Source organism: Falco biarmicus, chromosome 1 (assembly GCF_023638135.1).
Source record: "Falco biarmicus isolate bFalBia1 chromosome 1, bFalBia1.pri, whole genome shotgun sequence".
Taxonomy (NCBI): domain Eukaryota; kingdom Metazoa; phylum Chordata; class Aves; order Falconiformes; family Falconidae; genus Falco; species Falco biarmicus.
The window spans coordinates 109,829,468-109,853,391 of NC_079288.1; the positions used below are offsets into that span (position 1 = coordinate 109,829,468).

The 23,924-nt window shown below is 47.9% G+C and overlaps 2 protein-coding genes across 4 annotated transcripts; one reads left to right on the top strand and one right to left on the bottom strand.

Annotated features, from left to right (window-relative positions):
• The first annotated feature begins 116 nt into the window (after positions 1-116).
• On the top strand, positions 117-23,816 carry NUDT9 (nudix hydrolase 9). 3 transcript variants are annotated; one of them, XM_056360062.1, is made up of 11 exons: positions 117-277; positions 489-648; positions 2,800-3,027; positions 8,491-8,634; positions 14,224-14,460; positions 18,519-18,614; positions 19,404-19,490; positions 20,797-20,908; positions 21,329-21,475; positions 21,728-21,812; positions 23,206-23,816. In XM_056360062.1, the coding sequence occupies exons 4-11, from the start codon at positions 8,600-8,602 to the stop codon at positions 23,379-23,381; spliced, it is 975 nt and encodes a 324-aa protein (XP_056216037.1). In that variant the 5' UTR covers positions 117-277; positions 489-648; positions 2,800-3,027; positions 8,491-8,599; the 3' UTR covers positions 23,382-23,816. The 3 variants fall into 3 exon arrangements, with proteins under 3 accessions (XP_056216037.1, XP_056216032.1, XP_056216024.1); XM_056360057.1 differs by having other exon boundaries at positions 2,800-3,023; positions 8,449-8,634; XM_056360049.1 differs by lacking the exons at positions 117-277; positions 489-648; positions 2,800-3,027; positions 8,491-8,634 and adding an exon at positions 12,306-12,580.
• On the bottom strand, positions 3,555-11,836 carry HSD17B11 (hydroxysteroid 17-beta dehydrogenase 11). Its single transcript, XM_056360083.1, has 7 exons — positions 11,580-11,836; positions 9,569-9,676; positions 8,796-8,927; positions 7,535-7,641; positions 6,056-6,193; positions 5,665-5,781; positions 3,555-4,252 (listed from the first exon to the last, which is right to left on the bottom strand). The coding sequence occupies exons 1-7, from the start codon at positions 11,787-11,789 to the stop codon at positions 4,165-4,167; spliced, it is 900 nt and encodes a 299-aa protein (XP_056216058.1). The 5' UTR covers positions 11,790-11,836; the 3' UTR covers positions 3,555-4,164.
• Positions 23,817-23,924: the final 108 nt, after the last annotated feature.

Genomic DNA, 23,924 nt, shown 5'->3' on the forward strand with positions numbered 1-23,924 from the left:
GCCAATGAGAGCGCGGCGTTTGGGGAGGGGCGTGTCCACGGGCGGGGACAAGCCGGCGGGCTGGCGTCGCTCGCGATTGGCGGCGGCCCGGCCGACGAGGGGCGAGTGTACGAGCGGCGGCGGCGGCGGTTCGGAGTGGCGGCGCTGCGAGGGGTCGCAACGTGCCGAGCCGCAGCTGGTGGGATGTGCTGGATGTGGCTGTCAAAGGAGCGGCTGCTGTCAGTGTGGCTACAGAAATGTGCCTCTGGGGTGGTTTCTGCCCCTCTGGCTGAGGAAGGTTGGTAGAGGTGTGCAAAGCTAACTCGGTGCTTTGCCCTTGGTTGTGATCGTGCCGCACAGCACCCGCTGGTGCCGTGCCCTCCAGCCTCCCCCATGACTGTTCTTTTGCTGCTTTCTTCCCCCCACCGCCCCTACAGGTGACCTTGCTGTTTCTCAGGGCCTTGTGTGAGGAAGTCGCAAAGAATGTTCTTGTTTGTCGTTTGCTGCAGGTGGAAGAGGGATGGAAGTGGCAATAAAATTGCTCATCCAGTTACTGGCAAAACCACCTTGGGGCTCCCTTTAACTCTGTATTGTAATTTTGTCTCGAATCCTGCTGTGTGACTGCCCATTTGCTCAGTCTCATGAGGTCCTTGGGCAGTTTTCTTCATGGTGAGTGCAAGTCTGTCCGTCTGTCCTTCCTTCCTTCCTTTGAATACCTTACCTGTGTGTTGTCAGCAGACTTTGTCACTTACCTTCCTCTCTCAGGTCACCTGACCAAAGCCAAATGGCACATGTCCTTTCAGCTCGTGGGACTCCACAGGTGAACTCTTTGCTGGCTGTTCCCTCTTTTTCTGTCTTGTAACTAGTTATCCGTAGCCAGGCCTTCCATCTTATGCTACAGATGTTTAGTTTCCTCAGGTCCTTTGGAAAATGGCATTGACTGCGTGAATTGGATCATACTTATCTAATTGAATCTAAAATGCACAACTCACACTTGGACATGGGTCTGTGTAATGGGGCATGCCAAACCTTAACCCAAACAGGGGTGCTTGTAGGAAATGGAGAAAATAGTTTTAGGTGATTCATCCAGCAATAAAGATATAACTGCATGGTTTTATTTGAAAAGGATTTCTGAGCTTATTCCTTTGCTTTCAGTTAGAAAACTGGATATATCCAGCTCACGTTCATAACTTTACTTAAGGATATTTGTGAGCTGCTAGGGGAAGAGTGAAGAATGAACATCTGTCCTCTGATGTTCTAATCAGTCTCCAGTTAAGATCAGAGTTGTTGAAAAGGATATTTTTGTCCTGGTGCTTTAGCTGCCCTGTTACTCATCTTGTATGCAGGAGACTGGGTTGACTATAGTGAAGAGATTTGGAGCTAAGCACTTCCTACTTTTCTCTAAACTTCATTCTGTTCTTAATTAACACATCAGTGTTTGGGCCAGACCCTAATTACACAGCTCAGCGGTGCTGTTATTTTCCTGGCACAGGGCTCCAGTCAGTGCCGTGGCCAAGATGCATGAGGTGGGGAAGCACCGACTCCAAGAGATGCCTCGGAGGGAGGCAGAGCATGAGGCTGAAATCACTAACCTGGCTCATGATGTGTCCTAAGCCAGGGTGTGAAGTATTGTTTTTCAAATTTGGTACAAATGTAGGTGCCTGTATGAAGCTTGCTTGCATTGGCTCCTGCTAGGCACCCATAATGACCAGACTTTGGGATGAGCTTCAGTTCTCTGTTGTGGCCAGAAAGAGAACTGAGGAGCCTGGGAGGCTTGGTGATTCAATTCTGTCACTGGTGTTCAGGAGGAGAAGGCTTAAATCCTTCCTTTTGTGTCTGTTTCTTTATGCCAAGCAGAAGACTTGTAGCCAGAGAGACAGAGGAACTGTAGCTGCATGTGGAGTAGAGCACAAGTTGTGCTGCCTGATTAATTCCTTTGAGCTGAGAGACTGGTTTAGATCTGGCAAGCTAGAAGTGAACAGGGTCTCCCTTTGCTTAGGTGCAATTGTGCTGAGCAACATGCTCTGCAGGAGAGTGCTTATTCCCCAGATGTGTTTTGTCTTCCAATTTAATGCTGCCATCAGAATCTGAGTGATGCTCAGGGCTATTAAGAATACTGGGCCCAGAGAAGCCAAATGTCTTTCCTGATGTGTCCTACTGGAGCCAGTCCTTCCCCTTCTCTTCCTGAGAAGAGGGCCTACTCATCAGATTGTGGACTTGTCTGTCTTGGGTCTCTTTGAGCTTTTTCTTCGGAATCATTGGATTGTACTGTACCCTTTCTTTGAAAAAAGATTTAAGCCACGAAATAGCAGAAATGTAAAAGGTATGTACTCGGAGAAGCTAAGCTGAGTGGAAAGTTCTAACAGTGTTTGCTAGCAATATGAGAGACAATTGTCAAATACTTTCAGAAAAATAAAGTAGAGATTTAGCCTTTGGGTATCAGTGGTACGGACAAATATTTTGGCCAGTATGCTGCTCCTTCTGACAGGGCTTTTGAATCATCACTATTTTCACGTCTTTTGACTCCTCAGTAGGTAAGAATAGGTGGAACTGAACGTAATGAAAAAGCCAAACAGATGTGCTCTGGCTTCAAGCGTCTCACATGTAACAGGACTGTCATCTTAGCAAAAAGGCAATAACTAACTAAAAAAAAGGAAGGGGTGGGGGGTGGGGAAGACAGGCAGGGCCACCACAAAACACGCAATTTGGCTTTCATTTTAAATGGCAATTGTGCCAAACTGTCCTTTAATTGGCTTTAAAACTTTTTTTTATGCTCTGAATTTTGCAAACCCCTTCTTTCTTTTCCTATCTTGGCTACAGGAATCTTTGCACTGAGAAGCAGAAGATCCCAAGCTGGGAACTTCTTACTTTGACAAACCCCGAATGTACTGTTCCACGAGCAAAAAAGAAACCATTTTTTGCCATCTGTGCTGCCAGCAGCACAAACTCCTACCTGTTGCCACCTAAGAGCAGGAGAAGCTGTATGATGAAGGCTTTCCCTTTTCTGAAGAACCTCAGTTTACAGAACAACATGAAATGCTCAGGTGAGTGGGACGGATTCTGCTGGAAGCCACCCGTTTCCAGCAGCATGTTGAGGCCTCCCTCACATGGCTGTGAGCCAGCAAGGGCCTGGCACAGTCAGGAGTTGCACAAGTAGGTGGAAAGATAATCTGTGCTCTGAAGGGGTCTTTGACCCGTGTGTCATCAGGTGCTGTTCTCTTGTACCACAGGCCAAAGACCTTTGGGGGCCTAACCTGCTGGTCGGGGTGGGCCCTGTCAGAGCAGGCTGCCAGCTTGTGATGAGGAGCTGTGAGGTGGCTCAGGTGGAACCTTCCCCCATGCACCGTCTGCCCCCTGGCCACCTGCCACCCGCACGGGCTGCGCTGCCGGCGTGCCATGCCTGGCCCTGCACCTCACTGATCCCGATGTGCTTTGCCGGTGTGACCGGGGACCTGCCTCGTCCCTGCAGCCTGACCTGCCTGTCGGCAGATTCTGCCTGACCCCTTCACCATTGCGGCACCTGCTCCACTGTCCTTCCTTGGACCTGGTTGCCACTTTCATTGTTGAGAGACACCTTTGGGTTAAAGAACTGTATTTATTTGGAATAAGGAATGCTGATGGTGTAAATGCATAATTGATAATCAGTGTAATTGGGTATTGCACTACAAACGAGGCTGTATTATTTCAGGTACTTGCTACAAAGCACATGAAACTCTTGAACGTTCATTAGAGCACATTTTTTAAAATTTAAAAAGGTCAATTGAGGTGAAACAGGCCACCCACCTCCTCTATAAATTGCTTCCTCCAAGATGCTTTTGCTCAGGGATGAGGCCATATGAACATAGTTGCAGGCAATCCCTTTGTGCTCAAGTAGACAGTGGTGCTGTCTCAAAGATGAGCTTTGAGAGAATCCCCACCTGCCTCAGCACTTGGAGATTGAGGCGATGCAACACACACAGCCAAAGCAGCCCTTTAGACTTCTAGAGCTGCATCTCTGCTTTGTTAACGCTTCATGTTACGCAGGTATGTCCCTACTGCAGGTGTGGGATAAACCCTTAGTTGTGCTTGGAAATGGCCTGGAAGCATCTGTCTTAGTTCTGCTCTGAATCAAACCAGCTGAGCTACGCTCAGCACATGTTTGGGTTTCACTCATGCCACTGGGAAATGAGAATCAAGTTTTGCTTTTCACTGGGTGCTTCTCTGCCCAACAACTGCATCAAACTTGGCATTGGTCATCTTTTTCAGAAGATCCAGGGCACGTTCTGGAAACAACCTGGAAGAGATAATAATGTGAAATTAAATCTGGCTTAAGGAACTTAAATTACGGGGAAAAGTGGCACTGCAGGTGAGGGAATAGCTGGTCTGGGAGCAGAATGCATGCACACACAAAGACTGAGACAAAGCCTTAACCTGGCCATTATTTCCAGAGAATGTGTAGCCCTCATCAGTCTCTTTCTAGTTTAATTCCAGTCCCACCCATTTCTTTTATGACAGTTCCAAGGCCAGGTATATGTATCTACTGAGCAGTATTGGGGTTGCAATATTGTTGCAGGATCTAGGTAGGTTTGATATTGAACAGGGACAGGTATGTACTGAGGGGTTTATACTCTGAAAAGCAGCAGGCCTATGGAAGGATGAGATGTTAAAACTGAGGTGCAGTTTCCTTTACTAGGATTTTTTTATGAGTCATGTCTTGTTAGGTACCCCTGCCCCACATTAAGAAAAAAGGCCAAGTAAGGGCTTTGACAGCTTTAGGTTTGACTTGTCTATGCTTCTGCAGACTTGCACTGTCAGCGTGGAGCTCTTGGAGATACAAAAAGACTTAAAAGCTTTTTCCCACTGTCTGGTGTCAGGTTTTGCAAACAAGAAATTACCACGTGTTTCATGAGATACCGCGGAAGTTAATAGAAAACTTAATTTAGTTGTTCTGATGTGAATTACAGGTTTGGAACCTGAGCTCTGGTAAAAATGTCTCCTCAGCAGAGCAGTCTCCCTGGATATTAAATATGTGTGAGAGCACAAATCTTGCTTTACGTGGCAGAGAGAAGCAATAGAGCCCACTTAAAGCAATTTTCCCAGCCTCTGTGACCTCAGTCTTTGGCGTTGACATGAAGAAACAAACACTAATGAGCAGCAGGTCCTCAGCTCTGTCTGGAACTTCTCTGAGGCTGCTGTTTCAGAGAAAGCGTTGTTTGCAGGCAAAAGGGAAATGGCATTGTAAAAAAAAAAAGGGTTCTCTTTGTTTTCTCACTCCCTCCGTATCAGCATGCAGAGCAGGTGAATATCATTAGCTGTAGAAAGTGGATCACAAGAATCTATGAGAGGGCTCAAAAAAACCTTTGTGTACGGTGTCTGCTGTTGCCATTATAAAGACCCACTGCTGTTTCATTACCTTGTTACGTGTTACTCTCATACTAAAATATTTAGGAGGTATGCCAGTATACAATGCTGAAGGTAATAAAAAAAATATGGGATAGCGTTGAAGGTGAACTGCTTTCTGGCTGTCATTCCAGGGTTTGCTATGCCGCCAAACCATTATCTTTCACTACCATGGCTGCAAAATGCATAAAATAAAACTTAATCTTGAATCAGATGTTAAAAGTTAGATACTTACATACTCAGGTACTTAGCATTAATACGTGTCTTCCCACCCCCCTTTTTTTTTTTTTTTCTTTTACTACTTACATTTCAGAAAGTAAAGCAATGTTTAGTTGTGATGGGACAAAAACCATTTTCTGGTTGGTCAGTATTCCTTCCATCAGGGCCTCTACAACTTCGTCAACCTCCAGAATCTTTCCAAGCCTAGACAAGAACACATATGTGTAAGAGCTACAGCGGTACAACAGGGGCAGTACTAGCTAATGTAGAGTGCTTCAATTACGCACAAACTCAGGTAATTCAAATGCAACCGTTATGCATGTGAAATGGCAGCGCACATTTTCCTTAGCCGGTGCTATACAAACGTTTATCTCCAGCTTCCTACAGTCAGCTGGAAAGCAAGGTCTACAGCTGGGGCTAGTATGTAGTGCCTTGATGCAGAGAAGGAAGGACAGGGAGGCAGAGTTCTGGTAGTTACCTTGTACTGGGGTTTTTGACAAAGCCCGTGTTTATAAAAACGGGACAAAGACATGTAGTTTTGATTCCATCCTTTCCCAGGGTAGACAGCTCCTCTGTCAGAGCTTTATGAAATCCAACTGCAGCAAACTTGCTTGAACTGCGGGAAGGGAAAAGCACAATTGAGAAGGCAGAAATACTATTTCTAGCTTTCTACAACTGCAAATAGGAGGCAAGAAAATGTAATCCAGCAGACAGACAGGGCAGGGGATAGTTCTAACTTTCCCTGTGCCAGAGGGTAGTGCTGCATTAGATATTGCTGCTTGGGGAAGTAGTTCTGGAATGCAGAGTGGGCATCTTTCAGAAGAAGTTGCCTCAGTGGTGAACAGACAAGACAAATGTCAGGAATTCTTAGAAAATGATAGCTAATGTGCATCAATCTATGGACTTGCCCGTTTTCCCATGTGAGAAGATTCTCAGAAGGAGCGCACCCAGAGGCTGTACACTTCAGAAGGATGGGCAGAGCAGAAATAGAGAACAACCCTCTACTGCTTCTTGTACCACACAGGAGCATCTTGTGACAGTCGCGTGTGAGTTTTGAAATAGAACAGAGTATTACATGTGCAAAAAAACTGAGGAACATACTGCCACAGAAATTGGTGCGGGCCAGGAGTATAAGCCAACTCCAAAAGAAAGCAGGGCCAGAGAATCGGGGTATGGACTGCTATTGATTTGGACAGTGTAATCCCAGTAAAATCCCTGGCTCAGGAGCTCTCCCATTGCAAAGGGTGAGTGACTCTGTAAGAATGCGTGTTCCCAGGAGAAGATTGCTCTGCCTGGAGCTGCTCTTTAGAGGGCTAGGTGGCACGCAGAATTGCTGTGCAGTCTAACAGTGTTTCTGTTCACGCATCCGGATTCAAGGGCTTCTCATAGAAACAGGCCGCGTATTGACCTCTATTGACCTCTCAGTTCCATCAGTGAGGTTGCTCACAACACAGCATAATTACGTCTTCTACCTTCTGGCAGGTAATTTTAGAGTCAGAAATTAACCTTATGTCATGATGGCAGAAGCATTTCTATACACTACCGTCACAGCCACAACAGCAGAAAGATCAAAATCTACGTACTAGGGTTTTACTTCACAACACTACAAGAACTCACAGGAGCACTGCTTTCCAAGAAGGAGAAGGGAAGAGGATACCTTTTTTGCTAAGCAAAAGTCTGCATCGGTGAGGGAGGGAAAAAAGGAGAAGCTTTCATTAGTTGGTGTGTCTCATGACTGTTCCTACACCATTGCTCCTGATTCAGTCAGACCTAATGAGCAAATCGGGCAGAACCTCCAGGCATCCTTAAGTGCTGGCTGGTGTGCTTCCTTCCTCCTCAGCAGGGTCTTTGGTCGTACCATACCCAGTGGCAAGATGGTTTGGGGTGCGCTGTGCTTACTGATGGGGAAGACGCAATTAAAAATAACATGAAGAGAGCTGATTTTAAAATCACTTACCAATAAGCCACCATGAAAGAAGTCACAAAATGGCCTGCTGCCGAAGCCACCGTGACAACGTGACCATGGTTGTTGTTCATCATGGCTGGCAGAAAAGCTCTCGTGGTCTTGAAAGTCATTTAAACCAAGAGGCAAAAATGCAGGGGGCGGGGGGGAAAGGTGGAAAAGAACAATGTTTTGTTAGGCATATTCAGCACCGACCCTGACTATGATTAATAAAGCAACTAATGCTAATGCTATGTGCTGCACAGCACCTCTGATTCTGACAGCCACAGACACCCCTGTTCTCCGTTCAGCTGGCACAACTGGGAACCTGTTTTCCAAGCAGGAATGTTTCAGGAACTCTGCTATAAACAGGAGCTGATTTGCACATCTTTCCTAGGCTGCTTTCCAGGTTTCAGGTGTCAGCAGCAATGCTGCCAGTGTCTCACCCCAGCACACAGAATACAACACTTGCCAACCTGTAGCTTCTCTTTTCTTGCCACAAACAAGGAGTCCTTAAGGGCTGAAACCGTCCCACTCTGTAACCCCTGTGGGCATGTGCCCTGCCTCAGGGGTCAGCTGTGGGCATGCTGAGGACCCAAGGCTCAGCTCTGGTAGGCCCCGGCTGTGTCACCTCAACTCAGACTGCTGGGAGAAAGCTGTGAGAAAGTCTGCAGAGAGATGAGAGAGGAGAGGCAGGACTGATGGCAGACGGGCTTGGAAGTAGCTCAGGGAGCCGGGAGGGAAGGTGGTGACACAGCAAGGTACAAACCGTGCAGGGAGGAGCACTCGGGGAGATCAGCCTGGCTGGTGGCTGCAGTCAGGGAGGGTCCAGGCCTGGCTGTGCCCTGCAGCTTACTGGCCATTTGGGCCATGTGCTGGCTGCCCTTTGTGCAGGTCAGCTGATAAAAACATTGCTTTGTGTTTTTCAGCTGTGTACCGTCCCCCTGCAGGATCTCGGCGCTCAGCTGCAGGTGCCCAAACTACCTGCTGCAAAGAGGAACCCTAATACACCTCTGACAGAGACCAACCCATGCTGCAGATGAGGCTGTCGCCGGGTGGCTCACACAGAGAAAAGAGAGAATGAAAACACTCGGCCGGGCTCAGAGCAGCAGGAGGTTAGTCAAGTTTCCCAACAGTCAGTCTAGCTGGGTGCCCCTGTGCTATACGCTTCCGAAAGATGCTTTTGTAATTCACTGGTAGCTGAAAAGAGTCTAAATATGCCTCCTGAACAACGCTCCCAAAAACCTATAGATAGGAAGCTGGTAGTGGCCCTTACCCACATGTGAGCAAGAATGTTGACTTCAAACATTCTTTCAATCTGGTGGTCCTGAGTCGAGAGCAGGTCGGCAGCTGTGATCACACCAGCGTTATTCACGAGGATGGAGACGTCCCCGATGTCCTTTTTCACCTTTTGGACAGGAAAGAACCCAGAAATGTGCGGGTCATTCACTGTCAAAAACATGCAAGGCTGAGGAAGACAAATGACAACTAATTTAACTCTTAGTGTCATTTCTTTTAGGGAGAGAGAGAGTAAGAATGCGCCACGTTTCCAGACGTGGTAGGTACTGTGCAGTGGTACCATGACACCTGGTTTAGAGCTGATGCTTGTCCCTTAATTACTGTTAGTATTTGTAGCCTTCCAGGCATTGCCCACAGGCACAGTATGCTCTGTGTAGTCACAGCTGGGACTATGGACAGGCAGACTGTTCTGAGCCAGCTGGACCATATCCTCGACAGTGAAGTGTTTCATAGGTCCCCAGTGTTGCCTGCGTGCTGTTCAAGAAACTAGAAGGCAGAAGTTTCTTCAGGGGCCAGAAGTCTAAGGAGCAAACTCTGCAATGAGGTGCAATACGCCAGAGCCTCACAAGAGGATGAGACGGCTTGCAATCTCGAAGTGCTACTTCACTCTTCGTACAGAAAGCCGCAAGAAATGGGAAGATTACAGGGGCTGGCACGGTTTGCATACAAGACCTCTTTTCTTGTTTTCCTGACTTTTCTGAAAATCAAGCAGCTCTGGGTAAGCCTTTGGACGTGCCCCTGCTCCCCTACCTTCTCTGCAGCGCTGTAGATTTCCTCCCTTTTGCTGCAGTCCACCACAAAGGCTTGAACAGTGGCTCCCAGCCTTTCACATTCTGCTGCCGTGTCCTCAACGCCATGCTGTACGAGGCAGAAAAGAAAGACACGTGTGTGCAACTGTACCCTGCCCGCGTGTTGCTGCTCGGGCACCACAGCAGGCCAGTTAGAGGCTATGGATTTGTCTGGATTGCCTAGCGGCTGCCAAGCCCCTAGATAGTTCCTGGCTACCCAGGGAAAGTGCTGTAGCCAGGGTCCGTGGGAGGACCAGTTTTCCAACCTTGAATTTGGACCCGTGTAGAGTGACTGTCGGAAAGGGAATGTGGCAACGAGAGTGAGTTTGCCTTGGTGAAGCACTCGTAGCTCGGCTGCAGAAAGGGCGCGCTTGGTGACTTCACAGCCAGCAGGCGGACATCGTGACTATAAACCGGGCTCATAAACCACAGGCCCAGCTGACATACACCCCCCACACCCCCCTGAGGTATGAAAAGTGGGCCTGTGTGTTGCTGTATTCACAGACTGGGTGTGAGACGAGAGGTGTGCTCCAAAGTGCACAGCTGAGAGGCATTTCTTACCAGAACAGCTATTGATAGATATGGAGGACATGCTTTACTGAGATCCATTTGTGGACATTGCCAGTCTCAGTGAAGGCCTGTGATTCCCAGTTGAATGCCAGAGCCCAAGCACTGCTCCCTGGAAACAAAGGCAGGGTTTTTTTTCCCTCAGTAACATGTGTGAATTGTTGCATCAGTTCATATTTTGGATCTGAGCATTGTTCCTGTGACAGGAAACTGTCAAAATACAAAGGTGCTATTTTCATACAGCCACATTTAGTGTGTAGGCATTTCATCATTTGACTAAACATTTTGGAGCTTGTGTTAGATGTGACCAGTAGTGTGAAAAGCATGTGGCAATGTCCATCTTTTATATTACAGTGAAAAAACAGTAAGCCCATCTTTCTGCTTCAAAGCAGGATCAAGAGGATCATGCTGTTTCTGACCTTCTATCATCATCTAAATTGTTCTTAAAATCTTCAGGAGCCACTGCATCCCTGGGCAATGTATTTCAATGCCTGCTTATTTTTTATCCTTACAACCTATTTCCCAGCAGCAAAGCCCACTCACTCACTATTCTTTTTTCCTTCTTCCTCCATTCTAGTGAACACAGACAACGCTCGGCAGCAGCCCTTTACACACTGGCAGTCTAATACCATGTAACCCGGCACCATTTGTGAAGATGGACATGACCACACATATACACAAAGTCTGATTTTAATTGTAATGGGTAGGATGAATGGACACTGAAAATATTACACAATAACCTCCGTATTTGCGCATCCCCTTATGCTAGTAGTCTCTTGGGGTTTTTTTGTTTGTGGTGGGTTCGTTTTTTTTGCAGCTTCAGGATGACACGATGAACCCCTCCGGAGTTTGTGGGCCACCGTGCCAGGCACCTTTGCTGCGCCCTGATCCCAGCCCGCACCCCTCCGCGCAGCCACTGCCACCTGCTGCGCGACATTCTCTGCGTGTTTGCACCTGACCGCGCCACGTGCCCGGCCCTTGTGGCGTTCCAGCCAGTTCAGCCGAAACGCGGAGTCTGGGCCGGTGTAAACGTTTGCGGCGGAGCCGTCACTGTCCCCAGCGTGCGTGCGCCCGCCCGCAGCGGGCTCGGCCCCGGCTCAGCGCAGCGGCGCCGGCAGCACCGCCCGGCAGGTGCGCGGCGCGGCCGTGCCCGGAGGGGCGAGCGGGGGTGCCCGCCTCCCTGCGGGTCCCGCGGGCTCCGGCTCCGAGCGGCCGGGCACCGCGTCCCCCCGCGGCTGCCCGGGGTGGCGGCGGGCCCCGGCGCCCCGCACCCCCCGGCGCAAGCGGGGCCAAGCCCCGGAGCGGGAGCCGGTGGCGGCGGGTGCGGATGCGGGTCCCGGGGTGCGCTGCTGGCAGCCCCGCGGCCCCCGGGGATCGCGGGGCCGGGCCAGGAGCGGCGCCGTTACCTTGTTGATGTCCCACAGCACCAGCCGGCTGTGGCGCCGGGCGAACTCGAGCGCCGTCGCTCTCCCCACGCCGTGGCCGGCGCCCGTGACGAGCACGAGCTCCCCGCGGACGGACTTTCTCCTGGCGGGGACGAAGAGCTTCACGAAAGCCTCCAGGTAGGAGTAGACGAGCGTAGCCAGGAACAGGAGAAGGCCCAGAAACGGATTCATTGTGCCTTCGAGCGCCCTTTGCCCGCCGCAATGAGCCGGACCCAGCAGCGGCGGAGGCAGCGCCGCGGCCCGGGGCGGGAGCGGGGCGGGCCCGTGCGGGCGGTGGTGCGGGGCTCAGCGCCGTGCCCGTGGGGGCCCGGCCAGGCGCAGTAGGGCTGCGCGTCCCTCCGCCGCCGCCAGGGGGCGCCCGCCGCCCGCCGAGCCCTGCGCCGCGCCCGCCCCGTCAGTCAGAGGCCCCGCCCCCGGCGGGCACCGGCTCCTCCCGCCCCGCCCCGGCCGGGCACAGGCTCCCGTGAGAGGCGGCCGCCGCGATCGCCGACACCGCGCAGCGACCCGAGCGCAACAGCCGGCTGCACGCCTCAGGGCCGCCGCAGCCAATGAGAGCGCGGCCTTTGGGGAGGGGCGTGTCCACGGGCGGGGACAAGCCGGCGGGCTGGCGTCGCTCGCGGTTGCGGCGGCCCGGCCGACGAGGGGCGAGTGTACGAGCGGCGGCGGCGGTTATTGGGCGGGCAGGGGTACGCTGGGAGGGGGCTGGCGGCTCCCTGGGCTGGCCTGGGGCGGCGGTGGCTCGGAGCGGGCTGCCCTGCCCAGGCGGGGGGGCCGGCGCCCGCACCGGAGGCCTGTGCCCGAGCCCAGCCCCGTGGAGCCGAGGCGGGGCCGGTGGCGGCGGCGATGTTTCCCTCGGTGTCAGCGTCACTCGGTTTCACGAGGGCAGCCGCCGTGCTTTCTCTCGCTTTTGCGCTGACCGCCCGGCCTGCCCGATGCGCTCAACGGTGCCGCTTTCCCCTCAGGTACCGTGCCCTGCCAGGCTGGGGCTGGCGCTCCTCAGCCGCGGAGCGTTCCTGAGCTGGGGGCTTTGCTGGCTTTTGGTCCCGTTGCGGTGCTGTCCCGCTCTCAAGGGGCTGCCTCGTTGCTGGGCCAAGGCCTCAGGGCTGTTTTGCCCCCCGGGGGCTTGGGGTGGGATGTGCTGCACAGCTGAGCTTGTCCCTTTGGGACATGACAGGAATAACCATCAGTCTTTAAAACTGGACTGATGCGCTTTTTCAAAACCAGAAGAGCGGTGTAACACTGACCTGCATGTGGAGGTTGGCACCTATCAAGTGTGGCCTTTCTCCCTCTTCTGTTAAAGATGTTATGAGCCTCAGGTGATCTGTGAGGTGACTTGTGCTCTTGAGAGCATCACCCCAGCAGTGCACGTGGCTGAACATGCGTGCTGTAACTGACCAAGGAATTCTCAACTTCAGCTTGAAGATGAACCCAGCCCCCTAGAGGGACCTGAAGATTTAATAGCATGAATGAGAAATTTAGAACTGGAACCGGTGTTTTTTAAAAAGCCTGGTCTGTTCTGCTAGTTATAATCCAATATTCACATCTATATTCAAATAACAGGGTTAATAGTGTATGAGTTGCTTTTTTGATTGGTCCCGTCATCATCTTGCCCAGATGTTATTAAAACCTGGTTGTATTTTTGCAGAGATGTATTTCCTTGTATGCTTGAAGTGACTCCTTATTGTTTATAAAAAAAAAAAAAAGTTTTCACTAAGAACTGATAAATATCTTGTTTCTAGAATACCCTTGTAGCTTACAGTCCCTTACTGAGCTTTGAGCATCTTTTCTAGAGTGAATACTCTTGATTTTTGTAATAGTTAAAAAAAAAAAAAAGTACAGGAAGGCCACCTTGTGTGTTGAAGGAAATCTTTCTAGAGTTTTTAAGAGCTGGTGATCAGGCGCTTTAACCCAATCTGCTGTTAAATATTTGATGGTTGACTAGTTTTTCAGCTCTTTGAAACCCATGGCAAAATAAAATACTAAATATGCCAAGTATTTTTTTATTTTAACTAGTTTGATGGTTCTGGCCTTCTTAGAAATTGAAGAAAAAGGTATGTGTTATCCTGCTCAGTATTGTACAAAATAATATGTTGTTGATCACAGCAACTTGTGGAGCTGTGTTCCTCAGGCATTTGGATATCTTGATTCGTGTTTTTACTTGCGTTACCACTGGATGTGGAAGCAGGACTCTTGTAAGGCTGGGCCGATTTGTTGATGAAATGCCCGCACTGAGATTTAATACTCAAGCAGGCCTTTCTGCTGCATTTATGGTAAATATCTCTGAGGTGTTCCTTGTATATGGTTAACAACTGGTCAGTGTTCCACACAGTACAGAATGGCAGTTTTAGTTCTCAGCTTGTCACTCATGCTATGAAATCTTCATGTGTGTCTAGCAGAATACTCTTCTGCTTCAAGAAGCTGAAGATAAAATTCAGAATTTGTTGTCCCGGTATACATTTGCATGATGTCTGAAAGAAGCAATGATGTATTACTGAGCGATGTTTTGTGTTCTGTTCTGCTTGCTGTAGTGTACTGTGAAGATCTGGGATTAAATTACAGGGTTGAAGCCCAATGAATGAGGTGCTTTTTTCTTTTTTTCTTTCAGTAACTCGTCTGCGAACTGTTGGGCTCATCTTCAACCTGTTAACATGTTCAACAGTTATAATGTTAAGTTCTACCACAGCAAAGCTCTTACCTCGCCGTACCCAGGATCGCATGTTGAGCGTAGCCAAGTTCCTAAAGATAAAGTGGGCTGGTTGGTTGAGTGGAAAGATTATAATCCTGTGGAGTACACTGCGATGTCTGTTTTGGCTGGACCCAGTTGGGCAGATCCCCAAATCAAGTGAGTGAAAATTGTGGCTCTTTTCTCCTGTGAACATGGAAGCAGAAAACAGTGATCAGCTGAGTTAATAAGATCATCAGTTTAAGTGAGACAGTGACGTGTGAAATTCAAGACCTAGAAGAATGGTGGTTAGGGAACTGAATTGTTTGGGATAGCTGTGAAGGTCTTTGACACATAATTTTACTGAGCTGGTGATTGAGATAAGAGTAGTGTTAATTTGAATGATGGACAGCTGTTGATGCTGTGTAGCGCTGCTTCTCTGTGTTGTGAGCTAAGTAAAAATCTAATTCTCTAAGAATTTGGCAGAACGTTTTCATAATCTACTTGTCCATGGATTGAATGCAAGATGAGAAAAGAATTAAGGTAGAAGTTTAGTACTTGCACTCTGACCCAGGAAATGTGACAGGTTGAATGCATGATTAATTTCTGTGAACGTGTATTTTTTTAATTGATTCTGTGTGTATATTCTCCTCTCAAGGAATGCTGTAATATGCTTCTTGGTGAGAAAGATGCATGCATCCAGTATAACTTGTGCACACACAGGAATCACCATTTCACATTATCACATCTGTGTAGAAAGATCAGAAGACAGTGGCACTTGAGGTTTCAGCCTTGCCTTCTTTGTTTCCCATTGCTGTGTGAACATGTGCTTCTACTTGCTCCTAATTTGATTTAGTATTCTGCTGATTGCAAGGCACACTGCTCTTCAGGCTCCGTAGGGTGGCTGATGTTTTGCCAAGGGATAGTTGGAAAAGTGTCAGGTAATCTTTTAGTAGGTGTTGGTAGTACTTGAAAATGCAGAGTAATGTTTTAGGTATTAGTGTAACTTCCTAAATTAATTATGTGTGGTAGAAGCTAGTCAGTAGTTTGAAATCTGTAATGGTTTGAGAGGAATTGCTTTTGGAAAAGGAAATAAGCTTATGTAGACAGCTGCTTCTCTACCAGTTTTCAGAGGTGGACATAGGAGGTTAGCATTAAGCTAATCTTGAAAAATCTGTGATTATTAGCTGGAAATTTTGAAAAATCATATGTAATAAACATTTCTGCTCAATTTTTTAATTAGTAAAATCTTTTTTTTTCATTTTTTCAGTGGATAACATCTTTCTGTGTTCTCTAACTAGCCAGAGTGCATCTACACCAGTGCACACAGCACAGGCAACAAACAGGAGGAGCTGGAAACCATTGTGCAGCAGAAAAACTGACATAGTTGCCATCACAGAAATGTGGTGGGATGACTGGCATGACTGAAGCGCTGCAATGGGTGGCTATAAAATCTTAAGAAGGGACAGGCAAGGAAGGAGAGGCGGTGGGGTAGCCCCATGGGTTAGGGAGTGTTTGGATTATCTAGAGCTTAGTGATGAAGATAGGGTTGAGTGTTTATGGGTATGAATCAGGAGGAAGGCCAACAAGGTAGATATATCATGCTGGGAGTCTGTTACAGACCACCCAACCAGGATGAAGAGGCAGATGGAACATCGTACAAGCAGCTGGGAGAAGTCTCAGGATCACTAATCCTTGTTCTTGAGGGGGACTTCAACTTCTCAGATGTTTGCTGGAAATAGCACAGAGGAAACAGTCTAGGAGGCTCCGGGAGCGTGTGGAAGATAACTCCCTGACATAGCTGGTCAGTGAGTCAGCTAGGGAAGGTGCCCCACCGGACCTGTTGTGAACAGACAAGGACTTGTGGGTGATGGGGTGGTTGGAGGCAGTCTTGAGCATAGTGATCACAAAATGATAGTTGTCAGTTCTTGGAGAAGGAAGGGGGTTCAGCAGAACTGCTACCTTGGATTTCCAGAGGGCAGACTTTGCCCTGCTTGGGAGGCTGGTTGACAGAGTCCATTGGGAGGAAGTCCTGAAGGGCCAAGGAGTCCAGAAAGGCTAGGTGTTCTTCAAGAAGGAAATCTTAAAGGTGCAAGAGCAGGCTGTGTCCACATGTGCTGAAATATGAGCTGGCAGGGAAGAAGGCCCACCTGGCTGAACAGAGAGCTTTGGCTGGAATTCGGGGGCGGGAGGGGGGGAAGAGAGTTTACCACCTTTGGAAGAAGGGGCAGGCAACTCTGGAGGTTGTTTTGAGGATTATGCAGGAACACAAGGATGTTGTGAGGTTATGCAGGAACAAAATTGGAAGGGGAAAGCCCAGCTAGAGTTTAATCTGGATACTGCAGTAGAAGACAATTAAAAAATGTTACTATAAATACATTAGCAACAGAGGGAGGGCTAAGGAGAATCTCTGTCCTTTATTGGATGTGGGGGCAAACATAGTAGCAAAAGATGAGGAAAAGGCTGAGGTACTTAATATCTCCTTTGTCCTGGCTAACTGGGGAGGACCCAGAAGACTGGAATTTAGCAAATGTGATGCCCATCTACAAGAACAGTCAGGAGGAAGATCTGGCACTACAGGCCTGTCAGCCTGACCTTTGTGTTGTGGAAGGTTATGGAGCAGATCATCTTGAGTGCCATCACATGGGCATGTGCAGGACAGCCAGGTGATCAGGCCCAGCCAGCAGGGTTGTATGAAGGGCAGGCCCTGCTTGATGAAACTGATCTCTTTTCTGTGACAAGGTGACCCACTTAGTGGATGAGGGAAAGGCTGTGGGTGCTGTCTACCTGGACTTCAGTAAAGCCTTTGACACCGTGTCCCACAGCATCTCCTGGGGAAACCGGCTGCTCGCGGCCTGTACGTGTGCGCTCCGGGCTGGGTAAAAGGCTGGCTGGCTGGCCGAGCCCAAAGGGGGGTGGGGAATGGAGCCACATCCAGCTGGCGGCCGGGCACATGTGGTGTTCCCCAGGGCTCAGCGCTGGGGCCGGTCCTGGTTCGTGTGATCTGGGTCTGTGATCTGGGCGAGGGGATCGAGTGCACCCCCAGCGAGTCTGCAGCCAACACCCGGCTGGGCAGGGGTGCTGATCTGCTGGAGGGCAGGAGGCTCTGCAGAGGGGTCTGGGCAGGCTGGATCCACGGGCCCAGGCCACTTGTATGAGGTTCCACAAGGCCGAGTGCCGGGTCCTGCCCTGGGGTCACACCAGCCCCACGCAGCGCTCCAGGCCGGGGCAGAGCGGCTGGGAAGCGCCTGGGGGGAAAGGGCCTGGGGTGCTGGTGGGCAGCCGGCTGGGCACGAGCCAGCACCGTGCCCAGGTGGCCAGGAGGGCCAGCAGCATCCCGGCTTGTGTCAGCAACAGCGTGGCCAGCGGGACCAGGGCAGTGACCGTCCCCCTGCACTGGGCACGGGTGAGGCCGCCCCTGGAATCCTGTGTTCAGGTTTGGGCCCCTCGCTGCAGGAGGGACACTGAGGGGCTGGAGCGTGTCCAGAGCCGGGCAGCGGGGCTGGGGAAGGGGCTGGGGCACAAGTGTTGTGAGGGGCGGCTGAGGGAGCCGGGGTGTTTAGCCTGGAGAAAAGGAGGCTCAGGGGATACCTTATTACTCTCTACAACTACCTGAAAGGAGCTTATAAGCAGGTGGGGGTAGGTCTCTTTTCCCAAGTCACAAGCAATAAAACAAGAGGAAACAGCCTTGAGTTGTGCCAGGGGAGGTTTAAATTGGATATTAGGAAAAATGTCTCCACCGAAAGGGTTGTCAGGCATTGGACCAGGCTGCCTGGGGAGGTGGTGGAGTAGTCATCCCTGGAGGTATTTAAAAGATATGTAGATGCGGTGCTCAGGGACATGGTTTAGTGGTGGACTCGGCAGTGCTGGGTTAATAGTTGGACTTTATGATCTTAAAGGTCTTTTCGAATCTAAACAATTCTGTGATTCTAACCTTAACAATAACACCTTTGAAACACTTTGGCTAAATAAAAATCTAGAGAGATGCAATGTTAAATACTTTAGAGGGGTGTGCTTATGTCTGCAGAACTAAGTACAGGGAGACTGTCATTGGTAGAGGTTGAGACTTTATAGCTTCCTATAGGAAAAGGAGGGCATTTAGCTTAAGTTGTGGTGAAAACTGCTTGTTGGTCAGGTGGGTATTGCCAGTCTGGTGGTTGGTCTTCAAGCTTTTGTAGGGCAGAGGAGTGTTCTGCATTTTATAACTTACCTATATTAAATTATTCTTTCCCATGCAGTGATAAAGGTTTTTCTCCCAAATTCAATGAGAGAGATGGAGAAGTGGAAAGGAAGAGTCTGAATGGTTTGTATGTGGTTGAAAACGGGAGGCCCCGGTGAGTGGTTTTTTTCGTTTGCATATTCATTTCAGGGATGTAGTTTCGGAGCTCTTACAGGTCTGTCGGTTTTGATACATGGTATCTGCTAGAACAAAATCAAGGTAGTGTCCCCTAGAGAAAGGAAAAATGAGACCTCAGGGCCAGAGAGTTCTTCCTGGAAGAAGGTTGTGGCAGAGAGGCACTAAAAGGTTAGCCAGTACTACCACAACAGGATTGTGGTGACACTGGAGAACAGAGGAAGTCTAACTGTTAGTAACAGTCTGTTGAATTACTTGTTTCCACAGTTTGACCAGTTGTTGGGTTCTGAAACTTTTGTACCATTTGTGTGCTGTGGTGGAGTGGAAGGGCGTTTCCTTCCACTGACAAATCCTGACATAGCCCAGATGGGTAATCTTATCTAAAATTAATATCTTTTCTTTCTGCCTTTTGTGCGTAATTGAATGCTCTGTGCATCTATAGTCTTGGAAACTAGATTCAATTTCCAGACAAGCATGTGAGCGCAGTGAGAGTAACACTTGATCAGGAGTATCACATGACAAGATCTGGGAAATGACAAAGCCATTTTGTATATTCCTTTTCCTGTATTGTCAAACACAAAAAGACATTGATGAAGAAGAAAAGCATGCTTTGCGCTCTTGCTCTTTAAAGCACATAGTAGCACCAGATGTATGTTGCTGCTATTTGCTGTTATTTAAGCTTCTTTGAAGCTGCTTTTTTAGAATACTTGGAGTGTCTTTTGAATGTGGGGAAGTAAATATGCTTAATGTACTGTGCTACTTATTTCAGAAATCCAGCAGGAAGGACTGGCCTCACAGGCAGAGGATTGTTAGGGCGCTGGGGACCAAACCATGCTGCTGATCCTGTTGTAACTAGGTAAGGGACAGGTGGCTGAAAAGTGCCCTGCAGTAGAGTAAAAAAAACCCATGCATTTTGCTTTTTCTGTGCATCTCTGGACAGGCTAATACTTTTCGCAGGCCTTTTGTGTGTATTTCTGAATGTGTAAGCCCCTTCAGATATGGATGTCTGAAAGGAGATAGACATGTGGAACATGAATTTCATAATTTTTTAGTCTTTGTCTGTGGAGAAGAGTAAGGACTCACTGCTTATGTCAAGCAATAGCTTCTGAAATGCTGAGGAAACAGATTTTTTTAAAAACTAACCCAGGAAGCATAATTCAGCAGAAATACATTATACAAATAATCATCTTTAATGAATGTAAAAACTGACAGGATTAGGTGGTACTGTGCTACTGTATAACTAATATGCCAAAAGGCCTTAGATGAGGCAGGCTGAATTGCAGGAGTAGGTTTTTCTGTTGTAATCAGTCAACAGTGAAAAAAAAGCAGTGTGCCTGCTTTTGCTCTGTAAGAAATACTAACTTGGCCTAGTATCTTGCAGGAGGAGGTGGGGTTAGGCTTCTCTCTTTTTGTGAGTGTATGCTCTGTTTTCATGGTGCTTTTGCCAGCCGAGTCTGTGCATACATGTTAACTGTTTTGCACAAAGAAATTCAGAAAAGATTGTATAGTTACCAAAGGTGCAAGCGAGGAAGTGCCATGCTGAAGGTAGAACCATTGTGAAAATCACCCTAATCCATTTTACTTCCCTCTTTCAGAAGGCTGCCAATGCTACGGAGCTGGTTCCTTGAAAGTAAAAGACAAGTTGTTTTTATTTTGTCTTTGTTGAGGTAGCTTTTTGCTTTAACTACACGTGGTTCTTAATTCTTTACTGAAGGCAATGATGGGTGTTTGTGGCCCTGTGCTGAGTGCATGGGTCAGAGGTATTGCAGCCTGAATGCATGTTCTGTTCTAGCAGAAGGCATGCTTATCTCCATGGATAGGCACAAGTGCAGCTCTGTGAGTGTTGCACCTGGTGGGATGTGCTGGATGTGGCTGTCAAAGGAGCGGCTGCTGTCAGTGTGGCTACAGAAATGTGCCTCTGGGGTGGTTTCTGCCCCTCTGGCTGAGGAAGGTTGGTAGAGGTGTGCAAAGCTAACTCGGTGCTTTGCCCTTGGTTGTGATCGTGCCGCACAGCACCCGCTGGTGCCGTGCCCTCCAGCCTCCCCCATGACTGTTCTTTTGCTGCTTTCTTCCCCCCACCGCCCCTACAGGTGACCTTGCTGTTTCTCAGGGCCTTGTGTGAGGAAGTCGCAAAGAATGTTCTTGTTTGTCGTTTGCTGCAGGTGGAAGAGGGATGGAAGTGGCAATAAAATTGCTCATCCAGTTACTGGCAAAAACATCTTACAGTTTGTAGCTATCAAGAGGAGAGACTGTGGAGAGTGGGCCATTCCAGGGGTAAGAGCAAAGCTCTGGAGACAGTAGACATTTCCCCGCTTGGTAAAGCCATGAGGCAATAACTGGTGTGCGTGTGTTAAAAGCATGCTTTTTAAGGAACGACCTCATATTGCAGAGGTGAGGAGAAATGCTCCTTGAATTAGCTTTGCCCAAGCATCACCTGGTATGCCTTCTGCTGTTTCTGCATTGCAAGGTGGTATTCATATTTAATTCTGACCATACCTTTTGCTCAATGCAGGCACAATTTAATTCATTGCAGGTTTTGAAGGATGTGTATGTTTGCTTTTACAACTAAATGTAAAATTCCTCTCATGTCCAGGGTACGATGCAGGTGGATGCAATATATAAAGAGCCAAAGGACAGTAAAAAGAAGAGGAATCTGAGGGATGATAATCTTTTTTTCTTTCTCTGCCTCCCAAGGGGATGGTGGACCCAGGGGAGAAGATTAGTGCTACCCTGAAGCGAGAATTTGGGGAGGAGGCCTTGAACTCCTTGCAGAAATCACCTGAGGAGAGAGCAGAATTGGAGAAGCAGCTCCACAGGCTGTTCAGCCAGGAACACTTTGTGGTGAGCTCTGTCTCTCTTGTGATAGCCTCTTGAGCTATGCATGTAACTCTCAGCTGTGTGGAACTTGAAAAAGTGTAGCTCAAATGAAAGTAAGCTGTGATACTTGGGTTTTCATGGTGTAGGAGATGGAAGGGACTTTTGAAAACTCTTAATGGCAAATGTACCAGAGGGAAAGAAAAAAACCAAACTTCTTATTGATTCCACCTTGTCTGTTGTGACACTGAGCTTGTTTTGGTTTGTTTGGGGCCTTAGGTGTACAGAGGTTATGTGGATGATCCTCGTAACACTGATAATGCCTGGATGGAGACAGAGGCTGTGAACTATCATGATGAAACCGGTGGGTATCTCCACGTGTGCTCTTCGTTGGCTTTTGCTCTGCATGTGGGTTTGAGATTGGGATATGTGTTGGGCTGAGACTGACTGAAATTGGGGGAGCATGCAAGTCAGGTGTAAAATATTGGACTTAAACCAATAGGCGTGAGGGTTTCTTGTCTCCAAAGATGTTCAGCCATGACAGGTAGTCCTTTTTGGTTTCCATCAGTCTTGAAATAAGAAATATATGGCTTTGCCTGAAAACTTATTCGTTAGCTAGTTCTAAGCTATGGACCATGTGTCTTTGTATGGAGATAGTGACACGAATTGTCCAATATTCTATATTTCTTGAGTTGGCTTAATTTCCCTTTTTAATGAGTTTGGGGTGGAAGGTTAGTCAGTTTCCTTTGTTATTTTTCCTTTAGTAGCTAGTGTGTGCTTCAGGAGCGTGGCTGCTGGCAGATTTTCACTGCATTTATTGTTTCGGTGTTGTAATTGCTCTGAGACACTTTATCCTGATTATTCTGCCGGATTAATTGTTGGACCTCACTTTATTTCTGTAACCCAGTAGGAATGGGCATACATTGGTAGTTCTTAGATTGATCTGTTATTTTGGATTCTCATATCTCACCTTTAAGGTAAGTCAGTCTAATTAGGTGTCTCTAACTTGTTTGTGTCAGAGACATCATTACATGAAGACTCTGACGTGAACATTTCCCCTTTGTTTTGGGTAGTAGATACCAGTGGTGATGCTTCACTTGTCACATGTTCTTGATTTATCAGCCCCCAGAAACAGTGACGATACTGTTCCTTTGGTCTTTGTTTCTATTATATATTTTGTAGTACTTATAAAAGCATTTCTTCTGTTGTTTGTCTGTGAAGTCCTGGGACTGTTTTTGGAAACGGAGTAAGAAACTTCAAAGAGCAATTCAGAAGCTTTTCTGCATGCCTCTTTAAGTGCTATTTCTTATTTTAGAGCCTTCAGTAAAATTTTAATTATTCTGGTTTTCTAAGTTTATATAAAGTTTTAGAATTTGGTTTGTCCTGTAGAAGAGTACCTGAGAAAGGAAGCAGTCAAATGTTAGCGAAACAAACAAAAACCAAGCTAGAGGGATTGGCTGAACTTGCAGTAGTGAGTACATGCTGTCATAATGATTTCTTGTAACTTGTCAGGCTGCTGATGGTAACCTAGAAGTTAACACCACTTCTGCCACTCAGATTTGCCTTAAAATATTGCAAGTATGAAAAAGGTTTCTGGCACAGAATCAGTGAGGAACCTAATTGGCTTCTCTCTGAGAAGCAGTTGAAGGTTGCTGCCTGTGAAGGAGCCATGTGGAAGGGTGGAACTGATCAGATATAAGAAGGAAAAGCAGGAGAGAAGATGCAATAGCATGTCCTAATTCTTGTTTTGTGAACAGGTGAGACAATGGATAACTTGCCTCTGGAAGCAGGTGATGATGCTGGAGTAGTGAAGTGGGTTGATATCAGTGAGAAGCTCAAGTTGTATGCAAGTCATAGCTACTTCATTAAGCTTGTGACTGAGAAATGGGGAGCCCACTGGAGTGAAGATCCTGGTCCTGAGTGCTGTGAGTGATGTAAACGAGGAACCAACAGACACCGAGGGGAGAATACATTTTCCAGCTTTGAAACTGATGATGTTGTCCTTTTCAGTGGAAATTCTTTGAAATTCAGCTGGCAGAAATGCTTGGCACTGACAAATAGAGGCTTTCTCAGACACTTCAGATTGCTGCTTTTGATTTCTTAGTGAGAAATGAGATGAATGTGGAGCTGTTACCTTGTTTTGCTTTGTCTTCATTATTTGCAGCTGTTTCATAGTATCTGCAGATTTGCATGACGACCCTGGAATTCTGACTGGTTGTGGTTCAGAGGCTGCTCACTTCAGCTCTGTATTTTTGCACCGATTTCTTGTCAGGAGTATAAATCCTTAAGGGATGTGAGTGAGACTTGTAGGATGATAACCTGAATGATGACTTAAGTGCTGCATAATAAAGTGAAGTTTCTTTTCTAAGTTGTTTCACTTAATATGTCTTTTCAGTGTTTTTCTATTGAGAGAGTAGTTTTCACATTTAATTGCTTTCTAATTTACAGTATTCACACTGAATGTCTGACAGTGCCT